Source organism: Cetorhinus maximus, chromosome 15 (assembly GCF_964194155.1).
Source record: "Cetorhinus maximus chromosome 15, sCetMax3.hap1.1, whole genome shotgun sequence".
NCBI lineage: Eukaryota > Metazoa > Chordata > Chondrichthyes > Lamniformes > Cetorhinidae > Cetorhinus > Cetorhinus maximus.
This window is the reverse complement of record NC_135893.1, coordinates 73,278,581-73,302,646: the sequence shown is the minus strand read 5'-3', so window position 1 is coordinate 73,302,646 and position 24,066 is coordinate 73,278,581. Positions and strand designations below refer to the sequence as shown.

The following is a 24,066-nucleotide window of genomic DNA, read 5'->3' as shown; positions in this document are numbered from 1 at the left end:
GGGAGTGAGTGAAACACTTTGTGTAATGCTAGGCTTAGAAGCTCTCCAGTTTGATTCCCCAATTATGCCATTGGCTAATCTCAGCTGAGAGTAGTATTACATTTGGTACATTCACCTCAAGACCTCTGAGTCAAGGAGTAGTAAAGTTGGCCAGAGTTCCTGCATTTATGGCCCCACCTGTACATTTGGGTGTGTTATGTGAGGAAAACGTTGACTTTATTGAGATGCCTTTTACACCCAAATAGTTTGCTGACTGTCACCGGTCACACACAATGAATAGCTAGTAGGTGGAGTAAGAGAAGGCTCTGGATCTACACCACATGAGTCAACACGTCCAGGGGCAATGGCATCGTGTCCATTGTGGCTCAGTGGTAGCATGCTCCTCTAAGTTGGAAGGTTGGAGGTTCAAATCCCACTCTGGAATCACAAAATCTAATCTAGGATGGCAAATCAGTGCTGTACTGAGGGAGTACTTCATTGTCAGAAGTGCTGTGTTTTGAATGGTACATTAAACCAAAGCCTTCCCTGCCCTCTTGTAAAAAATCCTATGGCACTATTTTGAAGAAGAGCAGAAGTTTTCCCTTATGTCCTGGCCAAAATTTATCCCTCAACTAACAACATGAAAATAGACTATCTGATTGCTTTGCATTGCTGTTTGTGGGAGCTTGCAATACGCAAATTGGCTGCCACGTTTCCTACACTGCAACAATGATTGCACTTCAGAAGTATTTCTTTGAAGACACTATATAAATGAAAATCTTTTGTTAATTGTAAGATTAATAAGCAATGTGGTTGCTCTTGGTTTTACCGTGTAATAATGTGTTATAGAAATTAGTTTATATATAACTTGGAATGACTGAAGTAGTTCTAACTAGCTCACTTTGCTAACAGGTATGTGCCGTCACTGAGACAACTGAGGCAACAAGCTTTCACGTTAATCTTCCCTCAGACCCTGCCCTCCAGGCTCGTTCAAAGGCTGCATGAGGTTGGTATCAAGCAGTAAGGTCAAACCAAAGTGCCAGGGCAGTTCGAAAACTAGCCAGACACTTGTAGCCAAACATTTGTTTATGATGGGTACAACACGATGAGTCAAGCACCAGTTATAACAACCTTTTTAAACTTCTGTTTATTTGGAGAGGGGAAGGTATTAATGTAGTTTTGATATTTGTATTATTTACAGAATCACAGAATTGCTACAGCACAGAAGGCGACCATTCGGCCCATCACATTTGAACCGGCTCTCCAAATGAGCAATTCCCTTAGTGCCATTCTCCCATCTTCTCCCCGTAACCCTACACATTCTTTCTTTTCAGATAAGTCTAATTCCCTTCTGAATGCTTTGATTGAATCTACCTCCCCCACACACTCTGGCATTGCATTCCAAACCCTAACTACTTGTTGCATAAAAAGGTTTTGTGAATACTATTTTTGCTTCTTTTGCCATTACTTTAAATCTGTAGCCCTCCCATTCTCGATCCTTTCACAAATGGGAACAGTTTTCCCCGTCTAGTCTGTCCAGATTCCTCATGATTTTGAATATCTCTAACAAATCTCCCCTCAGCTGTCTGTTCAAGAAAAACAGCCCAAACTTCTCCCAACTATCTTCATAACTGAAGTTCCTTATCCCTGGAGCCATTCTTCTGAATCTTTTCCACACTCTGTCCAATACATCCTTAAAGTGCGGTGACCAGAACTGGACGCAATACTCCAGCTGAGGCCAAACTGGAGTCTTATATACAAGCTCAACATAACCTCCTTGTTCTTGTACTCTATGCCTCTATTAATAAAGCCTAGAATACTTTATGCTCTATTAACCGCTCTCTCAACCTGTCCTGCCACCTTCAACGACTTATGCACATATACCCAGGCCCCTCTGCTCCTGCACCCTCTTTAGAATTGTGCCCTTTATTTTATATTGCCTCTCCATGTTCCTCCTAGCGGAATGAATCATTTCACATTTCTCTGCATTGAATTTCATCTGCCACCTGTCTACCCATTCCACCAACTTGTCTATGTCCTTTTGAAATTCTAAACTATCCTCCTCACAGTTTACAATGCTTCCAAATTTTGTATCATCCGCAAGCTTTGAAACTGTGCCCTGTATACCAAGGTCTATGTCATTAATATATCAGCATAAGCAAGGGTCCCAAAGCTGACCCCTGGGGAACTCCACTACAAACCTTCCTGCAGCCTGCAAAACATCCATTAACCACTACTCTGTTTCCTGTCACCTAGCCAATTTTGTATCCATATTGCTACTCTCCCTTTTATTCCGTAAGCTATAGCTTTGCTCACAAGCCTGTTGTATGGCACTGTCTCAAATGCCTTTTGGAAATTTATGTACACATCAACAGCATTGTCCTCATCGTCCCTCTCTGTTACCTCGTCAAAAAACATGTTTAACAAGTTAGTTAAACATGATTTTCTATTAAGTAATCCATGCTGGCTTTTCTTAATTAACTTTCATTTGTCCACATGATTACTAATTTTGCCCCATATAATTGTTTCTATAGTTTCCCCCCCAACTGGAGTTAAACTAACTGGCCTGTAGTTGCTGGACTTATCTTTACGTCCTTTTTTGAACACGAGTATAATGTTTGCAGTTCTCCAGTCCTCTGGCACCACCCCTGAGTGCAAGGAAGAGTGAAGAATTATGGCCAGTGCCTCTGCAATTTCCATTCTCACTTCCCTCTAACCTTGGATACATCTCATCGGGTCCTGATGCTTTATCAACTTTTTAAGTACAGTCTATCCACTTTATCAGTTTTAAACCCTTCTACTGTCTGAATTGCCCATTCTTTTGCCATGGCCTGGGTAGCATCATCTTCCTTGGTAAAGACATATGCAAAGTGTTAATTTAATACCTCAGCTATGCCCTCTGCCTCAATGTGTAAATCCCAATTTTGGTCCCTAATCGGACCCTATTCCTTTTATCTAATTTTCACTATTTAAGAAGATTTTGGGATTCCCTTTTAATTTGGCTACCAGTCTCTTTTCATACTCCCTATTTGTTTCTGTTATTTGCTTTTCAGCCTCCCTTCAGAACTTTTCTATATTTAGTCTGGTTCTCTATTGTACTTTGTACCTGACGTCTACCACAAGTACACTTTTTCTTCTTTATCTTAATTTCTATCTCTTTGTCATCCAGGGAGCTCCGGCTTTGTTTGTCCTACCTTTCCCTTTCGAGGGAATATGCCTTGACTGTACCAGAACTACCCCTTCTTTGAAGGTAGCCCATTGTTCAGCTACTGTTTGTCCTGCCAATCTTTGACTCCAATTAATTCAGCCCAGATTTGCTTTTACCCCGCTGAAGTTGGCTTTCCCCCAGTTAATTATTCTTACTCTGGATTTTGCTTTGGCCTTTTCCATAGTCAGTCTAAACCTTTTGAACAATGTTCACTGTTCCCTAAATGTTCTCCTAACGACACTTGATCCACTTGGTCCACTTCATTCCCAAGAACCGGGTCCAGCAGTGCTTCTCTCATTGGACTGGAAACATACTGTTGTAGACAATTTTCCTGAACACACAAGGAACTCTTGCCCCCTATGCCCTTTACACTACTGTTCTCCAAGTGTATGTTCAGATAAGTGAAGTCCCCCATTGTAGCTAGTCTATAATTTTTGCACCTCTCTGTAATTTCATTGCACATTTGTTCCTGTACATTCTCCCCACTAGCTGGTGGCTTATAGACTACACTGAGCAATGTAAATGCAACTTTTTTGTTCTTTAGCTCTCACCAGATAGATTCTGTCCTTTGCTCCTCTGGAGCATCCTCTTTCTCCAGCACTGCAATGCTCTCCTTAAAAATACTGCCACCTCATCCCCTTTTCTTCCTTTTCTATCTTTCCTGAATACCTTTTATCCAGGAATATTTAACACCCAGTCCTGCCCTCCTTTGAACCAGGTTTCTGTCATAGCCACAACATCATATTTCCACAATGCAACTGGCACCTGCAACTCACCAATCTTATTTACCACACTCCGTGCATTCACGTAATCAGTAACCTGTATTGTAATCGTAATTATGCAATCAGTAACCCTGCTTTAGACTCTTATTACTTTTTCCTTTACTCTGGCCCACTTTACTATCCCTTATTCTAGTGCTATCTATCTCTCCCAGTATTCTGTGTATCTAGGTATTCCTCTTGATATTATTCCTGGTTCCCACATCTCTGCTATGTTAGTTTAAACCCTCCCTAAAAGGAAGGAACTCAGTCCAGGCTCTATTTAGGTGCAAACTGCCCAGCCTATACAGGCCCCATCTCCCTCCAGAACCAGCCCCAATGTCCCAGGAAGCTAATATACTTCCCACCTGTCCCATCTTTCCAGCCACACATTCATCTGTTTCATCCTACTTTTTCTATACTCGCTTGCAAGTGGTAGTGGGGATAATCGAGAGATTACTACTTTAAAGGTCCTGCTTGCTAATTTCCTACCTAGCTCCCTGAATTCTGACTACAGGACTGCATCACTCTTTCTGCCATGTCTTTTGTACCAATGTGGACTGTGAATGCTGGCTGTTCACCCTTCACTCTCCCCCCTCAGGGTGCTCTGCATCCGCTCAGTGACATCCTTGACCCTGGCACTATTGGGGGCAGTGCACCATCCTGGATTCAGGTCTGCGGCCGCAGAAATGCCTGTCTGTTCCCCTAACTATTGAATCACCTATCACTTTTGCTCTTCCAGTTTTCCTTGTACCCCCTGTACAGTTGAGCCATCTGAGATGCCATGGACTTGGGCTCTGGCTGCATTCCCCAGATGCACCATCGCTCTCATCAGTATTCAGAACTGATTACTGGTTGCAGAGTGGGATGCACTCAGGGGACTGCCTGTTTCTACTTGACTGGTGGACACCCGTTCCTTCTCTCTCTGCACATTCTTAAGCTGCAGGGTGACCAGTCTATAATCATGCTATCCACGGGGCAAAATGCAGTGAATAGCTCAATCTCACTCTGTCCTTGTTATTGAATGCTTGTCTTTCACCTGTGCTTACTCTGAGGGTGGCAACGCTATAAACAATCTTTCTCCACTGATTTCTGTTCTCTGCTGCCGTCAATGTGTGTCCCATAGAGAGTCCAGTCCATGTTCTGATATCCATCTGTGCCTTCTTGAGTCTTCCTTGTGCACATTCTCCAGGTGTTTTGCCTTGCATTATCTCTTTTTCCAAACACTCCTCCTGTTCACATCACATGTCCAAAATCTGAGCTTCCTTGATATCACTGCCTCAAACAAGTTTCTCTTAACACCAGCTTTCTTGAGCACCCACTCTTTTGTCCCATGACACACGCAATATCTGCTTGAGTCCTTTCATTTCAAATGCTCTTATTCGAGCCTCATCACTCTTCTTGATGGTCCAGTTTCCATAGCCATACATTGTCACTGATCACACAAGGACTTTCAGAAGACAGATTTTCTTTGTAATCGAGATGCTGTGGCTTTTCCATACTTTTTTAAGTGAGTTCACAATGTCATGACCTTGTTAAGTCTAACCCGAATTTCTTTGGTAGACTCTGCGTGTTCTGTGATGAGTGACCCAAGATAGCGGAAGGTATCAACCTGTTCAAGCTAAACTCCATCAATCAGAATCTTGCAGGTGTTTGCATCACCCCCATCACCTTTGTCTTGTCAACATTGATCAGCAGACTGTATTTCCGGTTAACTTGATCAAGACAATCTACCAACTCCTGTAGCTCCCCCGCTGAGTTAGCGAGCAGAGTAATGTCGTCATATTCAAGATTCGAAACTCACTGCCCACCAATCAGTATCTCACCTTTTTTATCCATCAGGTGTCTCTCTCATAACTATTTCTGCTGGGATGTTGAATAAATATGGTGAGAGAACAAAAAAATAAAAACAAAAAACTGCGAATGCTGGAAATCCAAAACAAAAACAGAAACAGAAATACCTGGAAAAACTCAGCAGGCCTGGCAGCATCGGCGAAGAAGAGCACAGTTGACGTTACGAGTCCTCATGACCCTTCAACAGAACTAAGTAAAAATAGTAAAGGGGTGAAATATAAGCTGGTTTAAGGGGGGTGTTTGTTGGGACAAGCAGCCAGTGATAGGTGGAGATAACCAAAAGATGTCACAGACAAAAGAACAAAGAGGTGTTGAAGGTGGTGATATTATCTAAAGGAATGTGCTAATTAGGAGTAGAAGACAGGACAGATAAGGTACAGATAGCTCTAGTGGGGGTGGGGGAATACTAAAAGGTAGAAATAAACAATGAATGGAAATACATTTAAAAATAATGGAAATAGGTGGGAAAAGAAAAATCTATATAAATTATTGGAAAAAATAAAAAGGAGTGGGAAGAAACGGGAAGGGGGTGGGGATGGAGGAGAGAGTTCAAGATCTAAAATTGTTGAACTCAATATTCAGTCCGGAAGGCTGTAAAGTGCCTAGTCGGAAGATGAGGTGCTGTTCCTCCAGTTTGCGTTGAGCTTCACTGGAACAATGCAGCAAGCCAAGGACAGACATGTGGGCAAGAGAGCAGGGTGGAGTGTTGAAATGGCAAGCGACAGGGAGGTCTGGGTCATGCTTGCCGACAAACCGAAGGTGTTCTGCAAAGTGGTCACCCAGTCTGCGTTTGGTCTCTCCAATGTAGAGGAAACCGCATTTGGAGCAACGAATGCAGTAGACTAAGTTGAGGGAAGTGCAAGTGAAATGCTGCTTCACTTGAAAGGAGTGTTTGGGCTCTTGGACGGCGAGGAGAGAGTAAGTGAAGGGGCAGGTTTTGCATCTTCTGCGTTTGCATGGGGAGGTGCCGTGGGAGGGGGTTGAGGAGTAGGGGGTGATGGAGGAGTGGACCAGGGTGTCACGGAGGGAACGATCCCTACGGAATGCCGCCAGGGGGGGTGAAGGGAAGATGTGTTTGGTGGTGGCATCATGCTGGCGTTGGCGGAAATGGCGGAGGATGATCCTTTGAATACGGAGGCTGGTGGGGTGATAAGTGAGGACAAGGGGGACCCTATCATGTTTCTGGGAGGGAGGAGAAGGCGTGAGGGCGGATGCGCGGGAGATGGGCTGGACACGGTTGAGGGCCCTGTCAACTACCGTGGGTAAAAAACCTCGGTTAAGGAAGAAGGAGGACATGTCATTCATTCTCTCAGTTCCTTTGCCTCCGTCGCATCTGTTCTGATGACGCTACTTTCAAAAACAGTTCCTCTGACATGTCCTCCTTCCTTAACCGAGGTTTTCCACCCATGGTAGTTGACAGGGCCCTCAACCGTGTCCAGCCCATCTCCCGCGCATCTGCCCTCACGCCTTCTCCTCCCTCCCAGAAACATGATAGGGTCCCCCTTGTCCTCACTTATCACCCCACCAGCCTCCGCATTCAAATAATCATCCTCCGCCATTTCCACCAACTTCAGCATGATGCCACCACAAAACACATCTTCCCTTCACCCCCGCTGGCGGCATTCCGTAGGGATCATTCCCTCCGTGACACCCTGGTCCATTTCTCCATCACCCCCTACTCCTCAACCCCCTCCCACGGCACCTCCCCGTGTGAACGCAGAAGATGCAAAACCTGCCCCTTCACTTCCTCTCTCCTCACCGTCCAAGGGCCCAAACACTCCTTTCAAGTGAAGCAACATTTCACTTGCACTTCCCTCAACTTAGTCTACTGCATTCGTTGCTCCCAATGCGATTTCCTCTACATTGGAGAGACCAAACGCAGACTGGGTGACCGCTTTGCAGAACACCTTCGGTTTGTCGGCAAGCATGACCCAGACCTCCCTGTCGCTTGCCATTTCAACACTCCACCCTGCTCTCTTGCCCACATGTCTGTCCTTGGCTTGCTGCATTGTTCCAGTGAAGCTCAACGCAAACTGGAGGAACAGTACCTCATCTTCCGACTAGGCACTTTACAGCCTTCCGGACTGAATATTGAGTTCAACAATTTTAGATCTTGAACTCTCTCCTCCATCCCCACCCCCTTCCCGTTTCTTCCCACTCCTTTTTGTTTTTTTTGTTTTTTCCAATAATTTATATACATTTTTCTTTTCCCACCTATTTCCATTATTTTTAAATGTATTTCCACCCATTGTTTATTTCTACCTTTTAGTATTCCCCCACCCCCACTAGAGCTATCTGTACCTTATCTGTCCTGTCTTCTACTCCTAACTAGCACATTCCTTTAGATAATATCACCACCATCAACATCTCTTTGTCCTTTTATCTGTGACAGCTTTTGGTTATCTCCACCTATCACTGGCTGCTTGTCCCAACAAACCCCCCACCCCTTCCTTAAACCAGCTTATATTTCACCCCTTTCCTATTTTTACTTAGTTCTGTTGAAGGGTCATGAGGACTCAAAACGTCAACTGTGCTCTTCTTCCCCGATGCTGCCAGACCTGCTGAGTTTTTCCAGGTGTTTCTGTTTTTGTTTTTGTCTTGGTGAAAGAACACTCTCTCTAACTCTTTTTGACTGAACCATTCTGGGAGAGTGTCAGCAACTCTAACCCTAGCTCATTGCTTACGACAAGCCTTGGCTAGCAAGTCCATTAAATATGGTGGGTACCCGAAGTCTAACCGTTGTGACCGAGACCAAATCAAATGCCTTCTCAAAATAAATGAAGCACATGTATATTAGCTGCTATTGTTCTTGGACTTTGCATATTATGGTTCTAAGATTAGTGACTTGATCTCTGGTTCCTCTTCCACATCAAAACCCAGCTTGCTCATCAGCAATCTCACTGTCTTTTTCTGGATCCTTTCCAGGATGACCATGAGCAAGATTTCATTAGCACAGGAGATCAAAGCAGCTGTTCTGTAATTTATGCACTGTTTCAGGTCACCTTTCTTCAGAAGAGGGATAAAAGTTGAATCAGACCAGTCTTGTGGCTAATTGCCACGCATATTCTATGCATCCTGTACATTACCAATTCTCCTTCCATCTTAAGTAATTCTGCCGTTATATAGCCTGGGCCCACTGGGTTTGTGGGTGAGGTACATGGGCCATGCAAAATTAGTTTTCCTCTATGTCTAACCATCCTATGCCTTGTCTAGGAATAGTTAATAACACAGAGTACCGGAATTGGGGTAACTGTCCCATTCCCTGGTGCTAACATCCCTCAGCTGGACCTGCATGAGAATATATATACATGCACTCCACTGGTAGAATATACAGAGCTTTGGCCTTGAATTCTGGCTCTTACATGTTGTTTTATGGGGTTAACACCTTCCCAAACTACTTGGGGTAGATCTAAGACTTTGTTTTCCATCTCTCCCCATTATTATTTTGTTTGTCCCCAGTGGAAATAGGGATAGATGATAAAGGTTGCCCATGTGGGGGTGGCGCGTGTGCGTGTGCCTGATCTATTGGGAATGATTTTGATTTTGTTGGTGGAGGCTCAGTTTTCATTTAAGGATAACTGTAATTCTGTCCTTCCCTCTCTCCCTCCATCCACACTCACTTAGATCACCAATAAAACAGGGTTGAAGGCAGACATGGGAATTCTTCTGAGTCTATGTGAGAAAGCAGAGAATGATATCCGCTCATGTGTGAACACTCTACAGGTAAGCTGGTGGACTGACTTTTCTTTGTGTACTCGTATTATGTGGCAGAAAAGCCGTTCACTTCGACCGATTGTTGCTTGGTTGGATCGTTGTGGCAATGTATTCCTGTTAAATGTTGCCACTGCTACTAATGAATATTAAGCTAGTGACTTTTGCTGTCTTGGGTTGGTGCTGAGTTAGCCGGAGTATTAGTGGAACACTATTATTTCCCCTAATAGGGTACATTTACCTCTATTGATTAGTGCCAGTGGGGAAAATAACAAGCTTTATTACTAAGCACATTTCCTCAATTTTATGCTCAAATGTTTTTTCTCCTGCTTGCTAATGTAAGAAATTAGGCTTCATACCCCCGTCTTGGAAGCGTGAGAGATCAGTTTAGACTTCACTGTTTCTTAATGTAGTGTGTGTGTCTGTGTACAAGAGCATGGGAGTGTGTGCCCATGCGTGTACATGTCTTCCTGTGCATGTGTTCAAGGGTATTAAGGGGGAGAGGGGCAAGCTAAATTGATTATTCCATTGATCATCACTGTCCAGGTTTTGGAGAAAATTCTGGAAGGCCCATATGTAGCATGAGGCAGGGTTTATAAAGCTCCCTTCCCATCTTTTAAAAATTCTATGGATCTGCTGAAACACAATGCAACTATTTTTTTTAAGAATGGTGTTTGTCACGTTAAAAACTAGCACAAGTAAGATCTTACCATTAAAATATGAGGTGGGTCGCCATATGCAATATGCATCTAAGCTTCAGGCTCACTTCTTAATATTAAAAATTCCTGTGGCTGCCCATACCATGCATGGCTAATACCCCTGGGACCTGGAAATGTGAGGCTCTGATGGTGGCAGCAGTGGGCAGTTTGATCAGCTGCGTATGGCATGCTCAACTATAAACAGCTGCCATGCCAAGCAGCAGTCAGGTTGAACAGCGAAAGGCAAAGTCAGTCAAACAATCATTGACACTCTGATTATTTCTTGACTTATTACCCCACAGATCAGGTAGCAACCCAACAGCTCTGTTTACCTGATTTAAGAATTTAAGAATTCTTTCATGGAGCGTGGGCATCGCTGGCTGGGCCAGCATTTATTACCCATCCCTAATTGCCCTTGAGAAGGTGGTGGTGAGCTGCCTTCTTGAACTGCTGCAGTCCCTGTGGTATAGGTACACCCACAATGCTGTTAGGAAGGGAGTTCCAGGATTTTGACCCAGTGAGGGGATGGCGATATAGTTCCAAGTCAGGGTGGTACATGGCCTGGAGAGAAACTTGCAGCTGGTGTGTTCTCATGCATCTTTTGCCCTTGTCCTTTGACGTGGTAGAGATCGCAGGTTTGGAACGTGCTGAGAGTTTCTGCAGTGCAGCTTTTAGATAGTTTGGGGCCTCTCCTGCTCCAACATCAGTGGCAGCAACGGCAACACATCGGCCTAACCCGTATCAGTGCACTGAATTAAACTCCTTTTTTAACCTACTTCAAAAAAAAGAAATATATGGCCTATTTCAGTTCTCATTCTTAGCAATAAATGGGGCACCACTGACATCGGTAGTGATCACACTCCCTTCTCTTTTTGTTTGCCCTGCTCGCAGAATGGGATTTTAAAAGGATTTTATTCCTGGAAGATGCTGATTTTCCAAGCACTTTGAAACTTTTTGCTGATCCCTCAGGGGCTGCAGACCCCCAGTTAAGATCCCCTGCTGTAATGGGCACAGGCTGGGGCTGTATTACAGTATACTCTTTACTGGCTGCAACACCCCTGTCAAACATCAATCATTGACCATTTGGAGGTCCCACAGGCCCTTGGAGAAAGGTGAAAATAAAAATGACTCTCTTTCAGTTGGGTTAATCTAGTTTCTTCTCTGTGTGCCTCTATACAATCTGAGCCATGTCAGCTGAATGATTTGATTATCAGGTAGGATCAGCAAAGAACTTATTTTGATCCATTTGATTTCATCAGAATACCAGCATGTGATGTCTTCTGATTTTAAACCATTTAGAGTTTCTTAAATGAATCCTGTTTCTTTGCATGAAGCCCTGATTTTGAATGATTGCTGAAACTAGATCTCTGCAGTGCCTTTTTTTCACCCCCATTTATGACTGGACGTTTCCCTAATTCCTGAATGGTGCCATTTGCACAAGCAGCAAAGACTGTGGGATTCGTTCACTATTTGATTGTGAAATGGTGGGTGTGTCGACCTTCAGGACCACTACAGTGTTAGAAGCTCTTAGATAATGAGAGGAAGCACTTTCCATTGATCCCTGCACATCAAATTAATAATTAAAAGGGCAGATGTTAAGTGCTGAACATAAATCCTATTATTGAACATCGAGAGACCAATGCCAGGCACTTTGCGGAAAGATTGTGACTCCGTAAGTGGGCAATCTATAAATTGTGGGTCAGACCAGGAAAGGGGAGAAATTTCCAATACCTTTCAGTCACGTCTAGCTGTGGGACCTGGGTCTCTGTAATTGTAAATTCCAAGCCCCCCACTGATCCACCCCAAATCATTTTAGGTTGATTTTCTTTTCAATGTGTAGCTGTCGAGTTGTCGGACTGTTGTGATATTGGTGGAAACAAGGTTTATACATGTTTAATGTAGTAAACAATTCCAAGGTGCTAAACATGCGTGTCCTCGGGACAGGAATTTAACACTGAACCACTTAATTAGGACAGGCGATCTGAAACTCGGTCAAAGAAGTAGAATTTACGGAGCACCTTAAAGGAGGAGTGAGTGGTAGAAAGGGTTAACGAGGAAATTCCAAACCCTAGGGCCTAGACCAGTGGTCAGAGCCACATAACAGCTCTTTAGCCTATCATTTGCAACCCTCAATCTTTTCCAGTTGGATTACAATGTAAAAAAAAGCCTTAAAAAAAATTAAGTAAAGAAAAAAGAAACATGCTTTTATTGCGGAGATAAAAGGTTAATCGTTATACTGCACTTTACGGTTTGAAATGATTATTTTAATAAACCTGTTTGAGTGATATGGCTGCACCATGGTCATAGATAACGTCTTTGATTCAAGGAACAGGTTTTATGGTTGCAACCATTATTTCTAATATAGCTGAGATGATAAATTATTCTGAATATACTATTAGAAGTTATATTTTTAATCACAATAGCTGAAAAAATTGTCTTAAGTTCTACGCATCTTAAGTTAAAGTTTGTTTTAAAGATGATTTTCCTAGCAAAATCATAAATTTTTAAAAATCAAAAAATGAGAGTTCAGAGTTAGGTATATTTTAATATGACTTTTTCTATTGAAACTCAAATTCAATACATGTATCTTATATATGCAAAATATGCATTCTACCAGAGATACTTGGCAATTTGCCAAGTATTTGGTTTAGAAGCACTGAATTTTCATCTTGCAGCTCCCAATAATTTTATTTTAGATTTTTTTTTTAAAGGCTGTTCAGATAAAAGTTTGCTGATGGATTCTGCCCCCCTCCCCCAAGCCCAGACAGCTGAAAGCCTGGCCGATAATGTTGGAGCAATGAAAACCAGCAAGTGCACAAGAGACCAGAATTGGAGAAGCACTGATATCTGAGGGTTGTAGGGCAGGAGAACTTGACAGAGATGTGGAGGGGCAAGGGCCAGTGACGATTTGAAATTAAGAACGAGAATTTTTAAATCCTGGCATTGCCAGGCAAGGGGGCCATGTAGGTCGATGAGCACCTGAGGCATTCTATGAAGGGAAGTTTCTTACATTTAGACTTTTTTTAAAATTGCGTAAACATTTTGCGCTCAGAAATAATTGGATATGGAGCAGCTCTTTCCTTGCTGTGCTATCTACTTGCAAGAGTTTATAATTTGTCTTGAAGACAGCATGTCATCTGTGGTTTGGTTTGTCTTTATTCATTCACTCTGGGAAGTTGCAGCTGGTGCTCTGACCAGCGGTATACAAAACAAAAGTAATATGGTTTTAGTTCCTGATCACCTAAAACTGAAATTAATTTAGTTAACTGTATTGATAAAGCAATATGTTGTGAAGTTAAGTGTTTGCACAGATTAACTTCCATTTTTGATTTAGCTCCAAATCATAGAAGTCCATGGCACAAAAAGAGAACTTTGGACCTGGCGTGTCAGTGCTACCCTTTGCAAAGTTAACCCCAATATCCCACTGTCACCTTGTATCTATCTCTGTTGCAGCAAACCTCTGCATAAAGAAATTTCTCCTATCCTCTCTCCCTACACTTAGTAACAATTTAAAATTATTGACTGCCTCATCATTGACTCTTCAACCAGAAAAAGCATAATTTTAAAAACAGCTGTTAAATCATTTCATATTCTCTGCTTCGTTGAAATTAATTTCGTTGTCTGAAGCCAATGCTACAGTTTTCCATTCCTCATATTGTGCTAGTGAATCCACACTATAGTCTGATTTACTGCCCATTCTATAATGAGGTGCACAAACCTGCTCTACTCTACTATGACCTAGAAAGGGTGCTTAGTTGTTGCAGTTTCTTCCACTGATCTCTTGCATTCACACAGTGCCTTGTCACACTGAAGCATTGCAAAGCATTTCACACATCCAGTGCAGTGAATATAATGTGTCTAAACACAGTAGTCATTTCGAGAAAGCAACAACCTACATACAGCCATGAGATAACGGTGCACTGTGAATTTTTTTGGCATGTAGGTTGAGTGATGAATGTTGGCATATTCTTGGTCTCCTTAATTGCATCACTGTTTGGGGGATCTTGCTCTGTGTGATTCAGCTGTCCTGTTTCCTACATTACAATAGTGACTAAATACTTAATTGTCCAGAATGCCCAGAGGTTGGTGAAGGCACTATCGAAATGCAAGTTATTTTCTTTCTTTCAAGTGCTGCGGTGAAATCTTCAGATTTCTCAACACCCGGAACCAACAAGAGGGAAAAACATACTTGACCTCATCCTCACCAACCTGCCTGCTGCAGATGCATCTGTCCAGTGGTAGGAGTGATCACAGCACCATCCTTCTGGAGATAAAATCCTGCCTTCACATTGAGCATGCCCTCCATCGTGTTGTGTGGCACTACCAACATGCTAACTGGGATAGATTTTGAACAGATCTAGTCACTCAAGACTGGGCATCCATGAGGCGCTGTGGGCCATCAGCAGCAGCCGAATTGCACTCAACTGCAATCTGTTAACTCATGGCCTGGCATATTCCCCACTCTACCATTACCACTGAGCCAGGGGATCAACCCTGGTTCAATGAAGAGTGCAGGAGGGCATGCCAGGAGCAGCCCCAGGCATACCTAAAAATGAGGTCAACCCAGTGAAGCTACAACACAGGACTACTTGCATGCCAAACAGCATAAGCAGCAAGCGATAAACAGAGCTAAACAATCCCACAACATATCAGATCCAAACTCTGCAATCCTGTCACATCCAGTTATGAATGGTGGTGGACAATTAAACGACTCACTATAGAAGGAGGCACCACAAATCTGCCCACCTTCAATGACGGGGGAGCCCAGCACATCAGTGCAAAAAGATAAGGCTGAAGTATTTGCAGCCATCTTCAACCAGGAATGCTGAGTGGATGATCCATCTCAGCCTCCTCTGGAGGTCCCTAGCATCACAGATACCAGTCTTCAGCCAATTTGATTCATTCCATGTGATATTAAGAAACGGCTGAAGGCACTGGATACTGCAAAGGCTGTTGGCCCTGACAATATTCCGGCAATAGTACTTAAGACTTGTGCTCCAGAACTTGCTGCACCCTGAGCCAAACTGTTTCAGTTCAGCTACAACACTGGCATCTACCCAGCTATGTGGAAAATTGCCCAGGTATGTCCTGTACACAAAAAGCAGGGCAATCCAACCCAGCCAATTACTGCCCCAATGTCTACTCTCCATCATCAGTAAAGTGATGGAAGTGATTATCAACAGTGCTATCAAGTAGCACTTGCTTTGCAATAACCTGCTCACTGATGCTCAGTTTGAGTTTCACCAGGGTCACTCAGCTCCTGACCTCATTAAAGCCTTGGTTCAAACATGGACAAAAGAGTTGAACTCCAGAGGTAAGGTGAGAGTGACTGCCCTTATCATCAAGGCAGCATTTGACTGAGTATGGCATCAAGGAGCCCTAGCAAAACTGGAGTCAATGGGAATCAGAGGGAAAACTCTTTGCTGTTTGGAGTAATACCTAGCACAAAGGAAGGTGGTTGTGGTTGTGAAGGTCAATCATCTAAATTCCAGGACATCACTGCAGGAGTCCCTCAAGGTAGTGTCCTCGGCCCAACCACCTTCAGTTTCTTTACCAATGACCTTCCTTTCATCATTAAGTCAAAAGTGGGGATGTTCGCTGATGATTGCACAATGTTTAGCGCCATTTGCGATGCCTCAGATACTGAAGCAGTCCATGTCCAAATGCAGCAAGACCTGGACAGTATGCAGATTTGGGCTGATAAATGGCAAGTAACTTTCATGTTGCACAAGTGCCAGGCAATGACCATCTCCAACAAGAGAGAATCTAACCATCGCCCCTTGACATGCAACGGCATTACCATCGCTGAATCCCCCACTATCAACATTCTGGGGGTCACCATTGACCAGAAACTGAACTGGACTAGCCATATAAACACTGGCTACAAAAGCAGGTCAGTGGCTCGGAATCCTGCAGCAAGTACTCACTTCCTGACTGCCCAAAGCCTGTCCACCATCTACAAAGCGCAGATCAGGAGTGTGATAGAATACTCTCCACTTGCCTGGTTGAATGCAGCTCCAATGACACTAAGCTTGGCACCATCCAGGACAAAGCAACTTGCTTGATTGGCACCCCATCCACAAACATTCACTCCCTCCACCACTGACACACACTGACAGCAGTGGGTACCATCTACAAGATGCACTGCAGGAAATCACTAAGGCTTTTTAGACAGCACCCCCCAAACCCACAAACGCTACCATCTAGAAGGACAAGGGCAGCAGACAGATGGGAAGTTCCTCTCCAAGCCACTCCCCATCCTGAATTGGAAATATATCACCCTTCCTTCACTGTCGCTGGTTCAAAACCCTGGAACTCCCTCCCTAACAGCACTATGGGTGTACCCACACCACATGGACTGCAGTGGTTCAAAAAGGTGGTTCAGCACCACCTTCTCAAGGGCAATTAGGTGTGGGCAATAAATGCTGGCCTAGCCAGCGGTGCCCACATTCCATGAATGAATTTTTAAAAAAATCTTTGCACTTCATATCTGTAGATATTTTCTGCAAAGTTGAAATCTCTGTCACTGTTGTCTGCCATCAATGTTTGAATTGCTGAATTGCATTTTTAGTTCCTCCATGGAAGAGGGAAGAAGGAACTGAGCATGAAGATGATTCTGACCACAAAGATAGGCCTCAAGGACCAAAACAAAAGCCTGTTCTCCGTCTGGCAAGAGATTTTTCAACTCCCGAAGGTTCAAAGGTAACAGAAAAGCTTCCAGCACAGAGCACAATTTGCATTGTTGTTACTAACTGTTGCCACTAAATCTGCTGTGGTAGTGAGGTGAGTGGATTGGAGATGAATGTACTTTTAATTTTCTGCTTTCAGAAAACGGATCGGCCAGGACTGCTGTTTGCCGGATGAATTACGGATCATCAATAACCAGGACTCCTTGAATGCCGTTGTGAAGACCCCACTCAGTGCAGCAGCACAGAGATTTAATCATATTCTTCAACTCGCCACCTCAACAGGAGATCATGAAAAGATCACTCAGGTGAGTAACTGTTCACAAATTTATAGCATTTTTTTTTTACTGAATGCAAATTAACTTTAGAGACTCTTGGGTCAACCTAACATCAGTCTCCAAAAAAAGTAACTTTGGACAAAATGAATTGCCTTGTGTGTATGTGTTGTGTGTGCATTTTGTGCATGCATGTATGGCCACAACCATGTGGTATCTTGGTCCATCAATCTGCCTCACTTCTAGTCATGCTAACTATTATTGGGCCTGAAATGGTGTTGGGCGGGGAGGGATGGCCCACAGAATTAAACCTTGGCCTGTCACATGTTGTCTGTCAGAATTGGTCAGAAATTCTTTCTAACATTGTAACAATCCACCTTCAACCCATACTGCAGGGCTTGTTCGACAATTTCTTGCTTATGAAGTTCAAGGATCCCACTTTCAGCGGAGTCTGCCTGGCACTAGAGTGGTTGGAGTTCACGGATATCCTGAACGAGAGGGTGATGAGCGTGCAGAACTTCCAACTGATGCGGTACCTGCCCTTCCTTCCAGTTGCCTTTCACATGCTCTTTGCAGCATCCAACGTTCCAAGGATTTCCTATCCAAACAGCCACTATGAGGTAAGAAAGACTCTTGTGTGCATAAGAAAAAGGGATGGGAGTAGACTGGCCCATCGAGCCTACTCCGCTATTCAGTATGAACATGTCTGAACTTCGACTTCAACTCCACTTTCTTATCTGCTACCCATATCCCTTGATTCACTGAGACCCCAAAAATTGTCTACCTTAGCCTTAAGTATTCAATGATGGAGCATCCTCTGAGGTAGCAAACTCAACTTGTGTACTGTAAGGCAGCAATTTAGAGACTTCTTCATAGACCCAGGCTAAAGACTTCTTTCTGTCTCCAAAGATGCTGCTAGATCTGCTGACTTTTTTCCAGCATTTTCTGTTTTTGTTCCAGAAAAGCACTTATAAAATCAAAAGGCATAAATTTATACATAGAGGAACTGGTTCTTCTCTGGAAATGCTTTTTCCTTAAACAACCCCTTTTCTTAAAATAAAATTGTTAATTTTGCCCTTCTTGGCTGCCAGAGGTCAAAGGTTCCAAATTGAACTCATTATCAACTACCTAGCCATAGAACACTGAGCAGAGCCTCGTGTCTGTTAGTCTGAGTTTCTTTTGTCCATGCAAAAATATTTCCTGAGAGAGAGAGCAAACAAATAGGCCAGAGGTCAGCTGGGTTAACGAGGAAGCCATTGTTACCTGACTGACAGCCCCGCTGGGACTTGCCCCATGCATTCTTTGAGCTGAGTGTTGGAAGCTGTTCTGTACACTCCCTTGCTTGAACATTTCTTGGCAAAGTGGGAATCACTTGCACTGAACAAATGTTATTTCAAAAGAGGACATTCATGGTATGAGAGCATGTATAACTAATGAAGAGAATGGCTAGTGTAGCGAAAACCTACTTGCTGTCCTTTATTAATGTATAACATGTTTTAGAGTGCATTCCTGTACTGTAAAATATATTTCTGAAATATGGAGCTGTTTGGTCTGGTTCTCCAAAAATAAAAGCAAAATACTGCAGATGTTGGAAATCTGAAACAAAAACAGAAAATGCTGGAAAAACTCAGAGCTCTGAAGAAGAGTCATACAGACTCAACATTAATTCTGTTCTTCTCTCCACAGATGCTGTTAGACCTGCTGAGTTTTTCCAGCATTTTCTGTTTTTGTCTCCAAAAATAAAGCCTTGCTTAATGGACTGGGTGGCTATTCTAGCTTTTGTAATAAATTCGGTACAGAACCCTCTCCCATTAAGTGCCTAGTGTTTCTGCCACAGACCATTTGAAAAATGGCGCCAGTCTTTGTTCATTGTTTTCTATGGAAAGGTGCAGTTTGCTTTATTTCTTTTTAGTTATCGTTTTCTTTCTGCTTGAACAGGCACAGACTAAGATTGCTCATGTGCACAACTTGTTGATATCCATGGTGGGTGAAATCAGCCCAGTGATCCGCAGCCGAATCACTCTGCAAGCGCTCATATCGGAGACCCTCTGCCTTCTACTTGACATCCTCTCTCCAAAACTGCGACCGGTGAGTCACCAGACGTGGTGTGGGTTTTCAGGCACCTTTCGAGTGCGGCAGGAGCTTAACTTTCGCGTAGATACTCAAAAGGCAGAGATTTGCAGGTCTACAGGGAAAGAGCAGCAGCAGGGTGGGGCAAATTGGATAATTCCTTCAAAGAACCGACACAGACATGATGGGTCACTTGACCTCCTGAGCTGTACGATTCTATGATTCAAGCTGACTGGTGAAGTGGGGAGTGAGATCTAACCTTCACACTCAATGTAATTTACTGAAGCAGCAAAACTCCTTAACCATTTGCCCGCTTGTTGGAAGAGTTTCCATTGAAATTTGGTGATGTTTTCTAACAAACCAAAAGTACTTCATTAACCATTAATGGTGTATTTTTTAACATTGTTAAATCCTTTCTATTGAAACCAGTCTTGGGTATAATATGGCTATTTAGCTTTTAATTTCTAAATAGTAATAGATCTGTAGCAGCCAGTAATAAGATCACTTATCAGCTGTTTCACTCCTGATTTGGGACAGTTTCTTTTTTATTCTTGAGCAAGGTGTGGATGTCGCTGGCAAAGCCAGCATTTATTGCCCATATCTTATTGCCCTTCAGAAGTCAGCAGAAACATGACTTCAGTTCTGATACCTGCTTGGCTGCTGATGAAAATTTGTTGGGAACCTTAGTAACTAATGTCTCCATGTAATAAGACATCGACAGAAGTGTGGACTCTTGCTGTTTATAGGGCTGTCTGTTCCAAAACTGCACAGACGGCAACACAAGGATCATGAGACACTTGGCATTAACTGGGGTGACCTGCACAGTTTAGGCCATTTATCTGCTGAGCCAGTGTCTTTTGGGTTGGGTGTTTCAGTAATAAGTTTGTTCAGTAAAATCCCACTGCATTCTCTCTGAATCATTTGTGCTCTGGCCAAAGACCAGGGTTAATCTCCTAGATTTCTGCCCTCATTAAAGAAGGAGTTCTGATAATGCCCTTGTTATTCTGTGACCTTAGTTTGGGGATGGAGCAGGTAGCAGGGCAAAACTAAGTAAGTAAATGCAGCAGATGATCTCAGCCCTTGTCGCAGTTGTGGTGGTAAACATGGATTAAGGAACACGAAAATAAGCAAAAAGTAGCTACTCCTGATCTCAGCAGGGCTTGTGAGGTTCCTTGTAGATTTTCAGTGAGGACAAGAAGAAATAAAGAATTGTCATTTGTTCAGCACCTTTAACAACCTCATGTTCACAGCCAATCAAGTAATTTTGAAGTGTAACCATTCATGTAACATAAGGAAAGGCAGCAGGTGACTTGTGCACAGCAAGGTCCCACAAACAGCAATGAGATAAAGGACCACATAATCTATTTTAGTGATGTTGATTGAGGGGTAAATGTTGACCAGAGCTCCTGGAACACTTCCCAGCTCCTCATTGGAAACTAGCATTAATTTGTTACATTCTTTCAAAAGGGCAAGGTTTAACATCTCATATGAAAGGTGTCACCTCTGCTTGGTAAAGAATGTAGAGATGACCAATCCTTGTTTTATTAAAAAAATTGTATATTTGCTGTTTTTGAAACTAGCCGATTCGTGACTCCAGGCCCACACCAATATGTTTGGTTCTTAACTGGTCTCTAAAGTGATCTAGCAAAACAGTCATTTGTATCATCATCTGAGGGCAGATAGAAATGGGCAAGAAATGCCAGCAACACCCACATCCTGAAAATGATTTTTTTTAAGAAGGCTATTCACGGTCCTTGTGAATCACATGTTAGTGAATTTTATAGAACCTGCCATTTTAAATGAATCCTCTAGGAGCTACAGCCTACAATAGACTTGTTCTGAAGTATTCACAAGCTTTCAGAGCCTTCGCCCCAATGCCTATCTTCTGTGGTTTATTACTTTTAGTGAGTAATAGCTATTGGAAGGTGAGGCTGACTAAAACCTTGAGAATCCCAGCTCCCAAGCACTTGATGCTAAAATAATGATATCAGTTGAGAAGCAAATTAGGGAAGCTTAAAAAGAAGTTATGAGATTTGTTTTTTTAACCAATACCAGGACCAATGTCTGGCCTTCTTACATGGTCTACCTTTAATATTTTGAACAGTCATGGGTTAGTAAATGTTTCATTCTGTCCTAAACACCATTACTGACTTGAGGTAAGTGAAGGAGCTCCTGTATGTTACTTCACTGTGCTTAATTTATAAAATACCAAAGTCAATCCTGTCCAGTCACTTGGAAATGATCAAAACCTGTGATAATTACACTGAGGTTGAACATGCACAGGTAACTTGGCTAAAGACAGAAAGATTTGCATTTATATAGTGACTTTCACAGCCTCAAGACCTCCCAAAGCACTTTACAGCCAATGACTGCACTTCAGAAGTATTTCACTGTTGTACTGGAGAAAACTCAGCAGCCAATTTACACACAGCAAACTCCCACATAAAGCAAAATGCTAATGACCACGTATTAGTGATGTTGATTGTGGGATAAATATTGGCCACAACTTTCATTTCAATACATGGCTGACCAGGATTCTCTCCCACTCTTACTGCCTGCCATTGCCTTGTGTTGGAAGGATTTGCAGGTTAATAATTAGCCTGTACATTATGAACACACCCTCCTTGGCCATCAGGTTCTGGTATGGGACTCAAACCTGAAACTTCTGACTCATCGGCAGGGGCGCTACTCACTGCGCCACAGGACCTCCCCAATCCTTACTACTGCACTCTAAATCCTGGTTGTCAGGCAAATAGGGCATTCTACTGTAGTAAATAAAGACCCCAGTGAGAATTAATGCCTGCTGCCTTCATCAAATTTGGTTTAATGGTTCTCTGCACCATGTTATTAGTAAATCTCAAATCCCCATGGGGACTGTCTGCAGTGTACAGTGCACGTTACTGATTCTTTCTCTACTGTGTAAGTAAATAGATGCTCATTACCATAGCACTTGTCAGAATAAAACTGTACAGTGGGCCCTATTTGCTGGCTGCATAGGAACTTTCCTGGGGATAGAGCAGTATCTCTGCCACTATGGGTGCTAGTCCCTGAGCTGTCTGTCATTATAGTTACATACGACCAGCAGACATTAAGTACAAAAAATGGACATTACTCCAATCCTTTGGACAGGAGGTGACCACAATTGTAAAGTTTTCTGATTCTTTGTTCTGACTGTAGCTGCTTTTTTCTATGTCTCCAACTTCATGAGACATTCACATGATCATGACGTATTCTATCACCAAACCATTGGCACTGTAACCCCTATTACCCACACATGGAGCTCCATGCCACTCCTCCTTGATTCTTTTCAGCAGACACCATTTTTTGGCAACTGCAGTATGTGAGATTACAGCGATCAGTGATTTTCAACCCCCACCCTCTAATTTCTCCCTCCCTCCACCCCCCCACACTTCCTGATGGCATTGATCTATGGTAAGGTGCAGGCTGGTACATGGCCCAAATAGCTATGTTAATAAGTGCATGTGTGAGCCCAGGAGGTGAGCATCAGTCATCAGCTATTCATTGTGGGATACCCTCACCAACGTCCTGTCCTTACATGTCTCTCTGTCTGCCTGTCTCTCTCTCTCTCTCTCTCTCTCTTTTTCTCTCCCCACCCTCCCCCCGTCTAATTTGTTCACATCTAGCTACCAGTGTGTTGAAAATTGTTTATTTCCATTTGAAAGGACAACAAATGTAATAAATAGCAAACACCAAGCGCCTTCAGTATCTCTGCCCTAATTGAGGATAGGAATGTTTTGCAGTGGCATTTTTATGACTGGAATCTGGAGAAAATCCCAGATTCCTTTCTTTTACGTGAGAATCATAGATCATTTTTAATCAGACCTTCTCAAATTTTTTTCTTTCTATTGGCCCTTGTTGAGTTTCTCAGTCTAGAATGTACCAAACTCCTTTTCACAAATTGCAACCATGTGGGGTGAAATGCCCTCGAATTTCACAAGCACCTTTTTCATAAAACTAAGCAATGAATTACATTTCCTCCATGCTATGTGTCAATATAAACCCATTTATAAAAACATTGTTCAGAAAACAAGAACTTAAATTTATACAGTGCCTTTCATGACTTCAGGACATTCCATAGCTCTGAGACCCAATGAAGTGCTTTTGAAATGCAGTCACTGGTATTGTCGGAAATGTGGCGGCTAATTTGCACGCACACAGCTCCTACAACAGTAATAAGATAAGGCCTAGATAATCTGTTTTTAGTGATGTTGGTTGAGGGATAAATACTGACCAAGGCACTAGGGAGAACTCCCCGGCTCTTCTTCGAAATAGTGTCCATGGGGATCTCTTGCATCATGCTGGAAGGGCAGGTGGGGTCTCAGTTTAACGTGCCATCCAAACGATGGCACCACTGACAACAGCACAGTTGAAATCACACTTGGAATTAAGACTGAAACGTTCTTGGTTTTTCTCAATAAGCCGACCCTACATGATCAGGGGTTCCTTGTGACCAACCCAAAGCTGTTTCTGCCCAAAATAAACAGCATTTAAGATGCTACACTCAGGAATTTTGAAATTGACAATGCAAATTTCGCAGTGTTTTGATAAAAGCAACAGCTCACTTTGAATCTGGGCGCTTTAAGGGATAGATTGCCTACCCCTTTGCTGCTACCAGTGAGGAGAGGATACCATTTTTTTTATTCATTCACGGGATGTGGGCTTCACTGGCTGGGCCAGCATTTATTACCCGTCCCCAGTTGCCCTTGAGAAGGTGGTGATGAGCTGCCTTCTTGAACCATTATTTCTGCGAATCATGTCAGCGAGAAAGGTTGGGTGGTTACTGAATGCAATTTATTGTGGCATACT

The 24,066-nt window shown here is 43.0% G+C and overlaps 1 protein-coding gene across 2 annotated transcripts in view; it reads left to right on the top strand.

Moving 5' to 3' along the window:
* chtf18 (CTF18, chromosome transmission fidelity factor 18 homolog (S. cerevisiae)) overlaps positions 1 to 24,066 on the top strand; it is a 101,165-nt gene that overhangs the window by 30,862 nt on the left and 46,237 nt on the right. For both annotated transcript variants that reach the window (XM_078558647.1, XM_078558646.1), the window contains exons 12-17: positions 892 to 985; positions 9,424 to 9,522; positions 16,780 to 16,910; positions 17,037 to 17,202; positions 17,565 to 17,789; positions 19,108 to 19,257. In XM_078558647.1, coding sequence (XP_078414773.1) covers positions 892 to 985; positions 9,424 to 9,522; positions 16,780 to 16,910; positions 17,037 to 17,202; positions 17,565 to 17,789; positions 19,108 to 19,257 — 865 coding nt within the window. The remainder of the gene's footprint in view (positions 1 to 891; positions 986 to 9,423; positions 9,523 to 16,779; positions 16,911 to 17,036; positions 17,203 to 17,564; positions 17,790 to 19,107; positions 19,258 to 24,066) is intronic.